Raw genomic sequence first — 15,760 nt, forward strand, 5'->3', positions numbered from 1 at the left:
CCAGAACACTTGGAATTAATTAAATTAATTTTAAAATTCATTTACAGGGCAGGGTTGCCCTGAGTGGTTCTGCTGATAACTGTCACTTCTTGTCCAAAAACTTATTCTAGAATTAAATGGATGTTTCAGTTTTGAGGGCAGTGGGGTTTTGCCTCTGGTTACAAATTCTTAATTTTGGGGGGGGGGGCTATCCTGATGAACAGATGTGCCTGGCTTTAATAATGAAAGATCTCGAGCAGAGAATGGGATCTGAAGAAATCTGGGAACTGTCCAGTCAGAAAATTCCCACCCAATTGTCCATTCAGAGTGTTGAAATTAAGATTATGTAGCTGATGATACCTCACAGCTAAAATATGAGTGCACAGCAGCCTAAGCAAAATTTTTGACACATCAGTCTTACTCTATTTTCATATTCTGAACTGATTGAAAAGCTTAATTTAAAGTTTAATGGTCAGCTCAGGCTTTAATTGATGGTTCTACCTCATTTTGGATTTAGGATGTTGAAGGGGAGATGGAAGATCAGCAGTTTTTCAGTTTAGCTCCTTGTGTTTCATTCTGTTTGATCTCACACAGGTTGGGTTGCCACCAGTTGTTTCATCCCTGAGAAACACCAGGCAGGCACCTGGTGAGTCTTTTATCCCAGCCCCAGCCAAAATAAATTGTTCAATAAACACAGAAACTGATTTGAAAGGAAACTTAGCAGTCTATTAATTATTTTTCATTTTTTTTCCCCCTCTCTTTTTTTTTTTTTTGCTCCTGGATGTCTCTTTTTAGAGGGATAAATAGCCTTGCACTCAGCCATGTACTGCTGGTGCTAATTAGATTATGGATTTTGTGTTTGCACCTGCAGACTAAGAACTCTGACCTCTAAATCAACCTCTGTTTGAAGTGTAAATATTACTGGCCTCAAATTTCTGATAGAGCATTGAGAGCTGAATGTGCATGTCTGGCTGGAAATGATTTTTCCATTATGGAATTATTTAGGGAAATTTGATAAAATGTGAATGAGCCAGGCTCGTGCAGGGTATTAAATGAAATATGTAAGCAAGATGCTATCAGAGTGTAAGCCTATGTCACAGTTATTAAGGATTAATCACTGCTAATTAACTAGATGATTTTTTTTCTCTATCTCAGCACTCTCAGAGTCATCTCCCCCCTCCATTGATGAGCTGCCTCCACCAGCCCAAGAGCTGCTGGATGAAATTGGTAAGAGGCACTTCACCCCAAACAGTGGGAGGCTTTCCAGCTGTGCCCAGTCAGGATTTCTCCCAAACCATTCACTGCCAAAATACACGAGAGCTTCCAAATTAGTTGCAGTCAATGATTAGGAAGCTGGGCATCAACAGCTGAAATAACTGGCAGTTCTTGAAGCCTCTGCATTTCTCTGAGTGGTTCCTGGCTGCTGCTGACAGCACACTGAGTGCAGGTGGAGTTTAACACTGAGAGGAATTTGGTGTGCACTGTATTTTTCAAAGGTGTCCTGGAGCAATTTGTGTTCCCCATTAGAGGAGGCAGCTGCAACCCTCAGGTGCCTGTGCAGAGCTCAGTGATTTACATTTCTTCTTGTGTTCACACACATCTCCAGTCACAAAGTGTAAAAACTCTGCGTGGTTTTCACTTGGGAGGGTGTTGGAGAAGAGCTTGCTTTGCTTATTCCATCATTAAGCTCTTCCTAAATTAACACCATACATTGGGATAATTAAAGTGGCCATCCTGACCTTACTTCCTCATTCACCAAAACAAGATTGGCATAATCAGTGATGCCATTAATGATGGTCAGGAGCAGTTTGTAGGTTAATATATAAAATAATTATAAATCAGGTACAGGTTTTTCTCTAGGGGTTGGATGGATAAAGTTATATGGTACTTTAGTGTATAGTCAACCTAGATCAATATGGAAATAATGCTGTTTTTAACAGAACACTTAAAGCAGCAAGATTCCATCACTCCAGGCTTGGAAGGGATGGGATTGCAAGACTCAGGAGTGCAAGTGAATGGTTAGTTGCTAATAGTGCCAATGTAGAGATTAAAAATAGAAAATTCCTTTTGCCTTGCTGCAAAATGCCTCTGAGTCCTCATCACTGTTCAGCTGTAACAATGAACTGCAATTTTTAGCTTGGTGCCCCCACCAGTGTTTGCTGCCTTTCCCTGTGTGTTCCCTCCAAAATCCACAGGGAGCTGCTGTGGGAGGTTTGCAGGTCTAACCACAAGAATTAATTTTCTGCTTTTATTATGTCACTGTAGCTTGTGCTGTGTTCAAACACAGGTGACAACACCCACAGGAGCAGAGGTGGTGGGCAGGTGATATCAAATCCATTGAAGTTTCCATTCTGAGAGGGTGATTCAGTTCAGAAAGTGGCCAGGGCACCCTACCTGTTAATGTTCCTAATTCTCTAGAATGAAATAACGCCTCTGATTTCACAGAGTAAGAAAATAGCTTCCTCTGGGGTAATGAATATTGTATTTCCTGCTCTGTTACAAAGACAGCAGAGTGGTGAAATCTTTGTGCTGCTGCAAATGCAAATGGTGCTAAGTGGGAATCATTTTTAGATGTACAACAAGTCGTGTCAGAGGAGCAGAAAACCTAAATGTTTATAGGCTGTGCCTTTTCTTTCCTCCTGTGAGTCACAAAGTGAGTGGCGGTAAAAAAAAAAAAAAAGAGAGAAAAAAAGGCAAAGACAGAAAAAAAAAAGGCAGAACATGAGTTAAGTCTGTAAAAAGCTAAATAGCACAGTCACTTGAGAATGATGCTGGCACATGTTTGGTTATCCTACAGCTTTGTTAAATCTTTTCCTGAGGGATGGAAGTTCATTGGAGCTTCTTGTTTTTAGGAGGAGAGGACTGCAGCAGGCTGTTGCTGGCTGCTCAGTCACTGTGGTTTTCTTGTATTTGCATAAAGCACAGCTATTTCAGACTCCCATTTTTTTTTTGTGGCAGCCTCGTGCTTCCTGCTTATCACAGCCCAGCAGAAGGGGCTGAAATATTCCCCATCAGCCTAAACCTAAGTTTAACCCCATCACCATGAATTTCCAGATCAGAAAATTCACCATGGGATGCCCTTCCCAGCCCCAGTGGCCCTGGAGCTGTAGGGTCTTTCTCAGCCCTAAACCCAACCCTAACCCTGATTTCTGTGAGGAACAGAACTTGGCTGATAAGTCTTTGAGGAGAAACCACTGGATTTTGATAAATAGGCAAACCAAGCTGACATCCTCAGGTTTCCCTTGGGTTTCTCTCCCATATCTGGGATTGGAAGGGGAAAGATTAAAGATTCATTTCCACATGCATTTTTCATTTCAGTGGGAAACAAAATATTGAGTCCTGTGAATCTGGAAATGTGTTGGAGTGAAATATTTATCTGGGTCTTGCTGTTGGCCACCTTTGACTGCAGATAATGGGAATTTATTCATCTGGTAGAAAATCAGACCACTGAGGGAAGAGTGATTGAGAAGTGAGCAACTGGAAATTTCCCAAGTGCAGCAAAGAAAACAACATTTTAATGTCTTTATTACCTTCCTTTGATACTAAAATCTTGCTGTTTATGTGAATAGCTCTTGATCAAGTTAAAATGGAAAACGGAGAGACAGAAAAAGAATCTGGAAGAAATGAGAAGACAAATCAGAGTTTATGGACTGAGGAGTCATTTAATCTAGCAGAGGATACAGAAAGGTATGAAAAAGGATGGGAAGGCATGTTTGGCTTTGAGTTAGAAAGACTTAAAATTTTATCAAGATTTGATGCTTACAGAAAACTTTAAATACCCTTTTGACTGTTTTATTTGGAAATTTGCAGCATGAACCTTGTCACCATCACTTTGAAATGTTTTATTTAACAGGGCTCACTCCAGTCTCGATGATATTTTGGAAGGAATGCTGCATGCAGTTCCTGGAGATGAGGAGATCCAAGAAGAACCTCGGGGGCACACTCTTGGGTGAGTTGGTAATTTATATTTGTGTTCAAGGGTTTGTTTTGTGTGGTGTGTGCAGATCTGTGCAGGGCTTTTCAGAAAATGGGCTGTGACTCCTTAGGGAGTGGAGTGTCAGGGAACTTGCCTGGAGACATCAATGTGAACTCTCCTCCTAAACTGAGAGGGAAAAGAATGTTTTGTTAATACAACTTCCTGTAGGTGGAAAGCAAATATTTCAACAGGCTTGGAAGGCAGTGCTGATTTCATAGAAATCAGAGATAATTTGACAGAATGGAGGAATTTTTTGAGACAGAGAAAATGTGCATTAAGAGAACAGAGTCATGAAAGCTTTTTAGAAAGAAGAGTTTGTGAAAATGGTTGTGCTTTCATGGCAGTGTATTAAGAAATTTGAAGAACATGGCAGAAGTAATTTAAACATCATTTCAAGAAGATTCATGTCCCAAATAACTTATTTTCCTCTTAGAACTAAAGATCAGAGCCCAATAACTCTGAACAACCCCAGAGTGAGTGCTCATAAGTCATCCCTAAGTTCTGTCTCACTAAGGAACTTGAGACATTCTCATGTTTGGCATCAGAATTTTCTGTTTCATCCTTGTTTTTTTTTTTTGTTTTTGTTTTTTTAAATGAGGATGACACACAAAACTCTGTCATTCAAGGGCTGCCAGGCTGCAGGATCCAGAAGATGTTGGAAGGAAGAATGGAGTAGAGGAGAGAGAAGCCTTGGCTGGAGGCAGAGCACCAGGAACTTCAGCAGGTGCTCTTTGTCTCTAGAGCTGCTGGATGCACCCAAAGTTTGAAATGTCCCAAATCTCTGGTTACTTTTGCAAATACTGGTGGTAATTTTTAAATGTTAGAAGCCTGGGGGTGACACCACTGTGCTTATTATTGCACAGCATTGGCAGCTGTGCCCCTGTGTTCTGTCACAACTGGGTTGGGATTGGGATTCAGGGACTGAAAGCAGGATTGGTTTTGATCACCATGAGGGTGATGCCCCAGGAGCAGCAGAGCTGGGGCAGGGTTCTGATTCAAAATGTGGCTGAGTGAATCAAGCAGAGAAACCTGTAGCACTTGCTTCACTTGCTGTCACTGCAGTGTTGTGTGGCTTTCATGTTCTGAGCTGAATTTCCCAGTTTTTTTCAGACGAGCCCCCCAAGGATCAGAAATCCCACCCCCAGCAGCAGCAGCTGGCTCCAGCTCCACCCTTCAGGTGAGACACTCTGTGAGTTAAACTGGAATTGTGGTAGGAATTTGTGTGTGGTATGAGCTGCATTCCTGTTTTTCATGAAAAAGAGGCACTAAGAAACCCCATGCCCTTCATTTTGTGGTTTATATAAGAAAAATGAACTGTATAACCATTTTTTCCTCCTTTTTTTTTTTTTTTGGTCCCCTGCAGGATAATTGTTTTGGATGAGAGCTCTCTCCAAGATGAAAACACAGAGTGAATAAGTTCTACACATCACCTGCTTGCACAGTGTTTAGTCTGTGAATTACAGCCCTTTTTGGCCACATAAAGCTCAGACTTGCTTGAACAGCAGCAGCAAGTACAGAAGAAAATCTGATTCTCTGTGTTCTGATAAGGTTTGTACTGGTTTGATGCCATTGTTGCATGCACAGGCAGTGTCAGTGTTGCAGAAGTGAACTGTTTTTCACTCTCACATCTTTATGAAACTGTTTTTTTATTTCTGCACGTGCACATTTTCATAAGCTAAAGAATTCCTTGCTCTGTTGCATTATGCAGTTTTCAGATTAAAGACAAAATGATTGTAATTCTGTGGGCTGCTGGTGCTGCTCAGGCACTGAAATGTTTCTGTGCTGGAGTGTTACATCCCATGTAGTGTCTATTTTTCCTTGCTCATTAAATTTAACAAGGTAATTTCTTGTTTTCTCTTTACTTAGTGCTTTTGTGATCTAGTGTTGAACTGATTTGACTGATTAAAGGGATTAATTGCTGTGCAAAAAGCTAATGAGGAAAAGTCAGTGTTCTCCAGAGACTGCAAGTGCAGCAATATGTTCCCTGCCAGACAAGAATGTGAAAAAAAAAAAAAGTGGTTGTTATGAAGATACCTGATGTTTGTTTAATTCAACCACATTTTTGGTAGGCCTCATCTAAAAAAAAAAAAAAAAAAAAAACCACAAAAAAATCCCTGGATATGAGTTTGGATTAAAATTTTGAAGGGCATAGCAATTGAATATTTAACACTTTTTGGTGATAAACACTGGTCAAGGTGCAGGAGTGAAGGGTGTCCTGTTCCCTGATAGACACTGGGGTTTGGGCTGGTTTTGCACATCTGGGTGTGTCAAGTTTTGCATCTTCATTCCTGTTTTTGCAAGGAAATTCTCCAATTCTGTACCTGTTAATTTGGTTTAACAACATTAATAAAAGTTTCCAAGGTTATTGTGCTGCCATGTGGTTGTTTTTTCTGGCTTGGAGATTCATTTTTGGGGTTGTTTTGTTGGGTTTTTCACTTGTTTTTAATGCTGCTTCCCAACTTCAGATCATGATACAGCCAGCATAGAGCTGCTCCAGGGAGGATGCTGCAGAGGTGGGGGAGCTTTCTGAAGAAAGATCAAGAGAAAATAAATTTTTTTCATGTGTTTGTCCTGTTGTGGCAGTGACAGAGCTGGAGCTGAAATGCCTCAGCCCCGGGCTGTGACACAATTCTGTCCAAAAAAAGGTTTAATATTTTCTAACCCAGGCTTGTAGCAGCCTGGATTCTCTGTGTGGGACTTCTGTGCTCCAGGCAGAAGGATTTTTATTCCTGGTAGGAGCTGCTGGAACAAGATGCTGCTCCCCATGGCCCTGGGGCTGTGTTACCTGCAGGGATAGAGAGTGCAAAAGTTAAATTGCAAATTCTTATTGTGTGATCCTGTCCTTGGTGCCTTGTGACTCATTACTGAGGGTCGTTCCCTCTCACTTTGGGCAGTGTTTTTGTTGTGTTTCAGGCTTGCTCAATTAAATAAAAAGTAGCTAAAGCCCGTGGGGCTGCAGCAGTGTGGTGGAGGGCAGCACAGGAGCGTTTCCACATGCACAGAATTATCCTTCACTCTGGGCTGCAGCATGTGAAATCTCAGCTTCCTGCATTTCTTGTTCTATTTTATCTGTGGGACCAAATGGTAAGCAGACTGTGAACCATTTCCCTATCTCTTTTTAATCTTAATGTGGAGAATTTTTATTTCTGTTGGTGGAGGGCCTTTCAAGTAGCCCCACAGCCTGTCTGATCTCCTTATCTGGGCCAGAACACAACAGAGATTGCAGTTTCTCAGCTACTTCTACTTTCCCAGATTGAAGTTTAGCATGGATGTAAATCATCCTGATAACATAAAGCATGGGCACAAAAGCTGTAATTAACAGGAACAATTAAACAAGGACCAGTGCAATACAGCAGAGGAGATCAGAGGGGCCCATCTAATGCTGCTTTTCAGCTTCCCAGAGAATGAAAGCCCAATTAATTAAATTAAAACAGTGATACTGAGCTGTTCTAATTCCTGTGTGAGCTGAGCTGTTCAGCACAGCAGGACAGAGGGAGGCTGAGACCCAGGGATGGGGATGGGTGTCCTCTCCCCCACACCAGCTCATGGAATCATGGAATGGTTTGGGTTGGAAAATACCATAAATATTATTTAGTTCCACCCCTCTGCCACCTTCCACTAGACCAGTTTGCTCAGCATGTTTCATTCCTTTGTACTGGGCTGGTTTGGGGATTTTTGTTTTATTTTTGGTTTGAAGCAGAGAATCTCAGATGATGGGGAAAAAAAAAAAAAACAAAACAACAACCCAGTCCCTTAGTCTCCCAAATCTCATCATCCTCCATGGCAGTGCAAATTGCTGGGGTGCCTGGCAGTGGATTGCCTCATTCTGAAAGCAGTTGAAGGGTTCAAAAATCTGTAAGACAGCTCTGAAGGCAGGCAGGGTTTTTTAGAGATAGAGGATTTGGGTGAAACCCGGTTTCAGCGACTTGCTGTCTTCAGTATCACCTCTAGAAACCTTTCCTGGGCTCCTGAATGACAGACTGCCTCCAGAAACAGAAATGTGATTGCAGCTGGGGTAGATAAGCGCTGTGATTTGAGATTTCAGATGAGGTGTGAAGCTCTGGAGCCTGCTGGAGATTTTTTTAATCTTTTATCCTTAAAGGCTTTGGCATCTTTTGTTTGCTGCTGGTGGGCAGTGCTGCCTCTGCTGTGCCTTGGGGCCTGTTAGCACTTGGTTTTTCACCCTTGCTGGGAAATCAGTGGATTCAGACCTTTCCTTATTGCCTTAAATCTAAAAATAAAAAAAAAAAAAAAAAAAAAAAAAAATCGTGTCTGGCTTTTTTCCTGGCTTTCTGTAGTGATGTTTGTGGCACTTGCCACGAGGGATGTGCCAGCACTGGTGGCAGGAGGGGATGTGTTTTCTGTCAAACCCTCTATCAGCCAATAAAACAGATGAACTGCTCAGTGTTTATTAGTGTTTATTAACACAGTTTATTGGCTCTTAAACATTCCTGCTGGATTTATGCCAGATTTACAGCATCTCTGAACTTCCCAAGAGGAGCAGGCAGGGATTGGTCTGGGTGGGGATGGTGACAGACCATGTTCCACCTGACCCTGGGCCAAACAGCAGCCTGGGATGTTGTGCACTGAGGGAGAATTACTGTTCATTTTTTATTTTTTGTTCCTGAAAGGTTCCAAAGTGAGGAGCTGGGAGGGAGAGGGCTCCTTAGGAGAGAGAAATAATAAAAATCTGTAGTTTCTCCCATGATGGGATGGCTCTTTGCCTACAAGAAGACACTGCCATATCTTTTTTTTTTTTTTTTTTTTTTTTTTTTTTTTAATTAGGGACCTCTCCAAGCTCTGAGACTCCCCCTATGAGCTCCACCTCGACCCCCTGTGTGCTGCTGCAGGTGGCACAGGCAGATCCTGGAGCTGGCACTGGTGCAGGCAGGACGTGGCAGCAGTCACACGGCGTGGGATGGTGTCACCTTGTTCCTCAGCCCCTCTGCAGCCACCTGGGGATTGGGGACAGCTGGAGAGGTTTTCCCCATCCCCCGGGGATGGTAACCACAGCACAGCATTCCCAGCAGGCAGCTCTGGAACTGGGCAGGGAAGGAAGGCACAGGTTATTTGTGGCAGCAGAAATCCGGCGTCACCTCGAGACTCGGCAGGTTGGACGCTGGTTATATTTAGGGAAAGATCTCAGTCTATTCCCAGCCCAACTCTTTGTGGTTTATGGACGATAAAAGTTTCATTTTGTTTGCTTTATGCTTTCAACGAGCAGCTTGTGATCCAGCATTAAGTTGTCTGACCCCATAAAACCATGGAAGCAGAAAATGAGCTCTTGTTTGGGCTCACAGGCTGCTCCCTCCCTTTCCATCTTATTCCCCAAATTCTTGCTGCTTACACAGCAACCCCGGGCTCCAGCCTGTGACCACACTTCCAGATGGGATAGCTGATTCCTCCAGGAATTTTTGGGCCTGTCAAGCTGTTCTCCAGCAGCCCCAGTGAAGCTGTGCTTGGTTTGGAGCTTTCTCTCTCACCTGTTTGTTCATGAAGACGTAGATGATGGGGTTGTAAACCGTGGCCGTCTTGGAGAAGTAGGAGGGCAGGGATGCCAGGGCTGGCTGGATGACAATGTCCTTGTTGGTGGCCACCACCAGTGCAAAGGTGCTGTAGGGCAGCCAGCAGGTGAGGAAGGCCACCACCATGGCCACCACCATGCGTGTCACCTCCCTCTCCGCCTGCTGCGTCGTGTCCGCCTCTCGCTGCTGCGCCGCAGCCTGCAGGGAATTTGGGACAGAGGGAGATGCCTGTCAGCAGCTTGGCACAGCACTGCCATCCCTTGGGAGCCCTGCTGGCAGTGCCAGCTCCTTTGGCTGACCCCCAGAACCTGCCCTGAGCTCTTCATCCCCATTGTTTTAAGTATATTGTTGTAAGTTCCTGATTAAGTTATAGTATTGGCTTTTCGCAAATATTAAAATGGATGCTGTACGTGGAATGTTGGAAAACTTTGCTGAATGAATATAGTTTCTTTTAGTTCTGCTATTAACAAAACTTAGAAATAGTAGTGTGATAAATGTATTTTTTCTTGACTGTAACAGGGTGATGTAAAAAGCTTTTGTTCATGTAACTAACTCAGAGAATGGTAGAAATATAATCAGACAACTCTTCACATTTTTGGATGATCCTATCTGGATGAAGACTGGGGGTGAGGATCAGCAGAACTCCAGGGAAGGAATTTATTGATCTCTGTTATCAGGGAGTTGGCCAATAAGAAGGAGCCACAAGGAAAAGAAATTTTAAAAATAAAAGACATTGATTTACAGGTTGGGGTGGGGGAAAGGTGATTTTGAGTAATGCATAGAGGTCCATGAATATACAACATGTTGATGCATTTAAAGAAATGTTTTCTGAGTTAAGGAGGGCTCTTGGCTGAATACCAAGCACCTGGCCATTATCACCTCTTGCTTTATTTGCTCTTATTGCCTTTTATTAAACTCTTTAAAATTTACCAGGGAAGTGAACCTCATTTTTCACACCAATGGAGATGCTTTGGGAGAGGAAGAGCATGGAGTCCCCCGAGCCGGGCGCACTCACCGCCCGCAGGGTCAGCAGCAGGTTGGTGTAGGAGAAGAGGATCAGGCTCAGGGGCATCACAAAGCAGGTGACAAACAAAACCAGGATGTAGCTGCTGTTGTTGCTGCCACCCGTGTACCAGTTGGGCCCGCAGGAGGTTCTCAGGCCTGGAATAAAGGTTGGGAATGAGACTAAACCGCTTGGGGCTTGGACCAGGGCTCAGGAATGGGCTCCAAAACAACTGTGCCACCCGAGCATCCCTCACATCTCCATCCCCAAGGGCCTGGGGATCAGCCACAGGGGGGTTTTGGGTGCCCAGATGCCCTCTGGGATTTGTTGTGGAATTGTGCCAGGTTTGGGCTGGGTGGGAGCTGGATGATGATCCAGCAGCCAGAGCAGCTCCTGGCTCCAACAGGGACGGCTGCAGAGTGTCCTGTGGTGGGGAACTTCCAAAGAACAGCCTCCAGGAGAGGATTACTGGCTGAGCAAGCAGGAGATACTAACAGGAGAGATTAACCCTTTAAACTCCAGCACAGACACTCTCCAGCTATCCCAGGCTTGAAAACAAGACGCAAGAACAACACAGCAGAGTCTGATGCACATCTCCCCTACCTTCAGGAACGTAGCTGCTCCAGCCCAGGAGTGGTGGGGTTGTCCAGAGCAGGGACCAGCCCCAGGTGAAGGCACAGCCACTGGCAGCGTGCCGGTGCTGGAACCGAAATTCTCCCAGGGGTCTGCAGACCACCAGGTACCTCTCCAAGGCCAGGATGGCCAGGGACCACAGCCCCACGATGCCTGGGGGGACAGCAAGGGGTTGTGTCTCAGGGACAGCTTCTGCTGCTGTGCTGGGACGTGGGAGACGAGGGTTTAGTTCAAGAAAATATTGTTTGAACAAGAAATCAGATTTTTTTTTTTCTTACAGCAGGGAGAGCTGTGATATTTGGCAATTAAAACTGGTGCTTTTGGCACTGCTTCTCTCACAACTGTGATATTTGGCCCTTAGAAATGAAGTTGGCAACGGGTGGCTGTGACACCTCGTGGTTTCAACAACAGAGTGTCCTCAAGGAGGGGTTTCCTGCAATTTCCAGCTCCAGGTGTGCTGGCACAGCAGCAGCCACCACCCATGAAATGCATCCCAAACAAGCATTCCCCATGTCCCCAGGTGGCATTTCCCACTCTGTCAAGACCAACACTGGAGGTGTGGTGACCTGGCACAGCCAACCACCTCCCCAGCCCTTCCCTGTGCTAACAAAGAGCTGAAGTACACCAGTTTCACAACGTGAAGAAGTTGTCTTTAGAAAAGACTGAAGAGCGGTGAAACACCTTTAGAAAAGACTGAAAAGCGTGGAAAGACTTCAGGTGGGTGAAACATCTCCAAAGCCCCTGTGCTAAACCCAAAAGCACCATCCAAAGCCCAGGGCAGGTCTGGGATTCCTCTCCTTACCTGTCAGGGACACCATGAAGCCCTCGAGCTGGCAGAGGCGTTTCCCAAAGGCGAAGAAGCCGCGGATGTTGTTGGAGAGGCTGACGGAGCTCCCGCACAGCGTCACCAGCAGGTTGGCCACAGCCAGGTTCACCAGGATGTAATTCAGGGGCGAGCGCAGCCTCTTGTGCCTGATGGACACCACGATGACCAGGCCATTGAGCAGCGAGGCCGCGGCCACCACGAGCCCCATGAGCACGGCCACGGCCAGGTACAGAGCCCGGGGACCCTGGTGGGGCCACTGGGGGCCATCAAAGGGACCTGGGGTGCTGTTGTTTGGGGGCTCCTGGGGGCTGTCCATGTCCCCAGCACCCGGGGCAGGTGAGCTTCCCCAAAATCAGAGCCTCTTTATAGAGCAGGAGGGGCTGATGTGCCCCAGAGCAGCTTGGCACTCAAATACCTTAAGCTTTATTTTAATCTGGTGGGTTTGTCCTCCTGCTTTTTCTAATCAGCTCTTTGTTCCCGAGGGGATAAAGAGTGACTTAAACAAAAAATCTGATGACTTAACAGAGCATCATTTAATTGAGTAAAGATTTTTTTTTTTTTTTCCTAGTGCTTTCCAGCTGGATTTTCCTGTAAGTCTGGCCTTGGCACCTGGGGTTGGACATCATTCCCTGTTCCCTGGCTTTGCTGGGCTTCAAGGGTACTGCACATATATTAAACATAAATAAATATAAATATACATGCATTATATATACTTAATTGGGCCAGATAGATGTATTTTCTCTCTCCATATACATATATCCCCATATATATATTTTTATAAATACTTATAAGTAAATATATAGTATTTATACTATATTGGGCCAAGCAGCCCCCAATGCTCTAGATTAAAATAATTTCTTCCCAAATCCTTGCCATCTCCCAAATTCAAAAGCTTCACCACCAGCATCAACCTCTTTTTCTTTTCTCCTTAATTTTTATTTTTTTTAACCTTTTTATTTTCGATTCTCATTATAAATATTAACAAATCTGACCAAAAGTACACAGATAGGTAATACTGAAATACAAAAGTCTCTCAGGATGCAGGTAAGGACTGTTTCTGCAGCCTTCACATGGTAGCAAAACATTGGTATCAAACATTTCACAAGGCCTGGCATGACAACCACCAACTCTGCATGCAGCTGGGATGAGGAACAGAGTGTCCACTTAGAAAAGACTGGGGTACAAAGTGAAGGAACCCACACACACGTGTCCTACTCCACCTCAGGCATAAACCAGTTTCATAGGCTGGAAAAAAAGGATGGATTGAAAGGAGCTTTGCCAGAAAAGGGAGGCACAGCCAACCTGGTGCTCCTGGAGCTTCCCTGAAAGCTCCGAGCCCAGCCAGGTTTTAAGGTGCTGGACCAGAAAGGATTAGTGGGAACATCTGACTTGACAGGCTGCCAGCATTCAAATAAAATCCATGCATATCTGCAGAAGAATTACAAATATTAAGTTATTAAAAAAAACCCCTTATGAATGTTGTTTTTTTTTTCATCTTATCTCCCCCCTTCCCCCCAGTATTAAACAAAGTGTAACACAATCGTCACTTGGAAAAGTAAACCTAGGTTTGCTTCCCAAGGAAAAAAAAGAAAAAGGAAATAAATTGTCAATATGTGCACAGGGCTTGGAAGCTGAGGGTAACTGAGACTTGTTGGGAAGGAGCAGCTCTTCCAAAGAAATCTTTGCTTAAAGGCTTCCAAAAATTTGGGGAATGGTGCAGCATTTCCTAGAAAGTTTTAGCACATCCCACTGGATGTCTGGTGGGATAAGGATGAAGAGACCAGCCAAGGTGCATCTCAGAGGATGATATCTGGGATTATTATCATATTAATAAATTATAACTGTGCCATATTAATATTACTGTGCCATACACAGAAATTTTTTTGGTTTGGACGCTGCTTGAGGCAGAAAATGAATCCACCTCACAGCCATGGCAAGCTGCAAACACAATTCCAGCTCAGCTCCGAGGCTCAGCATCTTCGTTATTTAATGGATGAATTGGAAAGGGATAAAAAAGGGGAAAACTATAGAAAAATTCAGCCTGAAAGCTGGCTTTGCTGGAAAAACAGCCGTGCTGCTGCATGGCATGGTTTCATTAGGAGAGCAGCTGCTGCTGGTCCTGGGGAGCAGGAACAGCCAGGCTGCTCCAGGGAGCTTTTCATTTTTACCTCCCAGTTCTCAAGCTGCCTGATCCCAGGAGGAAAACTGTGGTGTGTGCACAGCTCTGCTGCCTTCATGGGAGTTACTGGAGAGGACGAGCACAACATTCCTGGAAGGAAAGCGAACGATCTTTCCAGGTTTACCAGGGACACAATCATTCCAACGGAGGAGCTTTAAATGCATAAAAGACTGTTTAGGCCCAAACCACAGAGACTGACAAACCACCAGAGATATGGCACGAGCTGCCTCGAGGAGACAGTTCCAGGTTTTGTGTGTTTTTTAGGGACGCCTTTTGCCGATGCCGGACACACGGACGCGGACGGACGCATTCTTTTTTTTTTTTTTTTTTTTTTTTTTTTTTTGCCACTGACTTGCAAGGCAGCGAGAAGGTAACTGAGTACAGCCAGGATTTGGGAGAGGAGGCAAACTGCAGTGCATGCAGGGGTGCACACCTGTGTGAGTGTGAGTGTGAGTGTGCACGTGCATGCTGAGAGTGGGGCTGTGAGTGCGGCAGGGCGCAAAGGGGCAAAGCCTCCAGAGCAAACCACCTGTGCCTTCTTCCCTGGGAATGGCTTCCCTTGCAGCCAGGCCCTGCTGGGGGGTGTCCTGCTGTCCTGGCTGGCCCGGGATCCCCTGTACCCAAAGCTGGCAGGACCCCAAAGGCTGTGGAGATGTGACCCTGCGGGGCTCAGTCGCTGAGGACGGCGCCCGGCAGCTCGTTGGTCAGAGTGTGCCAGCGCTCGATTTTCTTGTCCTTGTTTTTCAGGCAGTCGAACCAGTGCTTGAGCCGCTCCCCTTTGGCATTAATTCCTAACACGACTCCACCTTGGGAAGGAGACAGAGAGAGGGAGAGGTGTGGGGGGAGCAGCGGCTCTGCAAGGGATGCTGAGAGATGCCGAGGGACACCGGGGGAAGCTGGGGGGAGCCAGGTGATTCAGCATCCTCACGGCATCCAACCTGATGTGAAATCCAGCTCAAATTGCCCATCCCCTTATGGCTGGGATGTGGGACCTGTCCCAGGCAGCTCCCCAGCCCCAGGCAGTGCCCCTGCCCCTGGTGCCAAGGGCTCACTGCAATCTCAGCGGCTGTCAGAGGTACCGGGCGCTTATTAGTGATAAATCACAACAAAATCACAACAAACCCAGACATCCAACAGAGATAAATGAAACCTCCCTGTTAAACCTGTTTTGCACTCGGAGGAAAACATCTGAAAACAGAAGGGGAGAGACAGATGCATTTTCTCCCTGCCTGGATGCTCCTTGAGAGGCTCGGGTGCAGGAGAGGGATAAAAGCAGAACCAAAACCCAACGAGAATGAATGTGGACATGGAGAGCAAACCGGGAGGCTGGAGGAGTGCAGGACAAATAAGAGGCATAGACAGTGAAGAAAAATAAAAAAGAGGCCAAGGAGACCTTCTGGAATGTGCTGCTCACCTATGAAGTCGTTGGATTTCCCGATATCATAGTCCCACACCGTGACTTCTAAGGTCTTCTTTGCCAGGTCACCGTGCTTTATCTCATAGAAAAACTCCTGGGGAAGAGCAGAGGCAGACTCAGGATGAAACAGGGGCTGGGGCTGCCCACGAGGAACCCAACCTCAATCCTTTACACAGTGACTAAGGTGGTGTTTTTTTATCTTTTAAGCCTGAGGCTGAGAAA

At 45.3% G+C, this 15,760-nt stretch overlaps 3 protein-coding genes across 3 annotated transcripts in view; 1 reads left to right on the plus strand and 2 right to left on the minus strand.

Annotated features, from left to right (window-relative positions):
- TEX14 (testis expressed 14, intercellular bridge forming factor) overlaps positions 1–6,372 on the plus strand; it is a 28,451-nt gene extending 22,079 nt beyond the window's left edge. The window contains exons 24-31 of the mRNA XM_062507125.1: positions 574–625; positions 1,135–1,206; positions 1,920–1,997; positions 3,549–3,666; positions 3,833–3,928; positions 4,582–4,681; positions 5,056–5,132; positions 5,319–6,372. Of these exons, the coding sequence (XP_062363109.1) occupies positions 574–625; positions 1,135–1,206; positions 1,920–1,997; positions 3,549–3,666; positions 3,833–3,928; positions 4,582–4,681; positions 5,056–5,132; positions 5,319–5,367 (642 nt within the window). The 3' untranslated portion in view covers positions 5,368–6,372. The remainder of the gene's footprint in view (positions 1–573; positions 626–1,134; positions 1,207–1,919; positions 1,998–3,548; positions 3,667–3,832; positions 3,929–4,581; positions 4,682–5,055; positions 5,133–5,318) is intronic.
- Positions 6,373–8,490: 2,118 nt separating this feature from the next.
- LOC134052727 (pinopsin) lies at positions 8,491–12,258 on the minus strand. Its single transcript, XM_062507357.1, has 5 exons — positions 11,919–12,258; positions 11,087–11,269; positions 10,496–10,641; positions 9,439–9,678; positions 8,491–8,997 (listed from the first exon to the last, which is right to left on the minus strand). The coding sequence occupies exons 1-5, from the start codon at positions 12,256–12,258 to the stop codon at positions 8,860–8,862; spliced, it is 1,047 nt and encodes a 348-aa protein (XP_062363341.1). The 3' UTR covers positions 8,491–8,859.
- A 2,532-nt stretch (positions 12,259–14,790) lies between these two features.
- DOC2B (double C2 domain beta) overlaps positions 14,791–15,760 on the minus strand; it is a 28,360-nt gene continuing 27,390 nt past the window's right edge. The window contains exons 8-9 of the mRNA XM_062506913.1: positions 15,536–15,632; positions 14,791–14,927 (exon numbers count right to left, since the gene is read on the minus strand). Of these exons, the coding sequence (XP_062362897.1) occupies positions 14,791–14,927; positions 15,536–15,632 (234 nt within the window). The remainder of the gene's footprint in view (positions 14,928–15,535; positions 15,633–15,760) is intronic.

Source organism: Cinclus cinclus, chromosome 22 (genome assembly GCF_963662255.1).
Source record: "Cinclus cinclus chromosome 22, bCinCin1.1, whole genome shotgun sequence".
NCBI classification, from domain to species: Eukaryota; Metazoa; Chordata; class Aves; order Passeriformes; family Cinclidae; genus Cinclus; species Cinclus cinclus.

Excerpts from the sequence above, each read along its gene's own strand:
- LOC134052727 (XM_062507357.1), bottom strand. The coding sequence starts at position 12,258 with ATGGACAGCCCCCAGGAGCCCCCAAACAACAGCACCCCAGGTCCCTTT. Across the intron at positions 11,270-11,918 it reads CTTCATGGTGTCCCTGACAG|GCATCGTGGGGCTGTGGTCC; the intron begins GTAAGGAGAGGA and ends CTGTCCCCCCAG. Across the intron at positions 8,998-9,438 it reads ACGTCTTCATGAACAAACAG|TTCCAGAGCTGCCTGCTGGG; the intron begins GTGAGAGAGAAA and ends TTCCCTGCCCAG.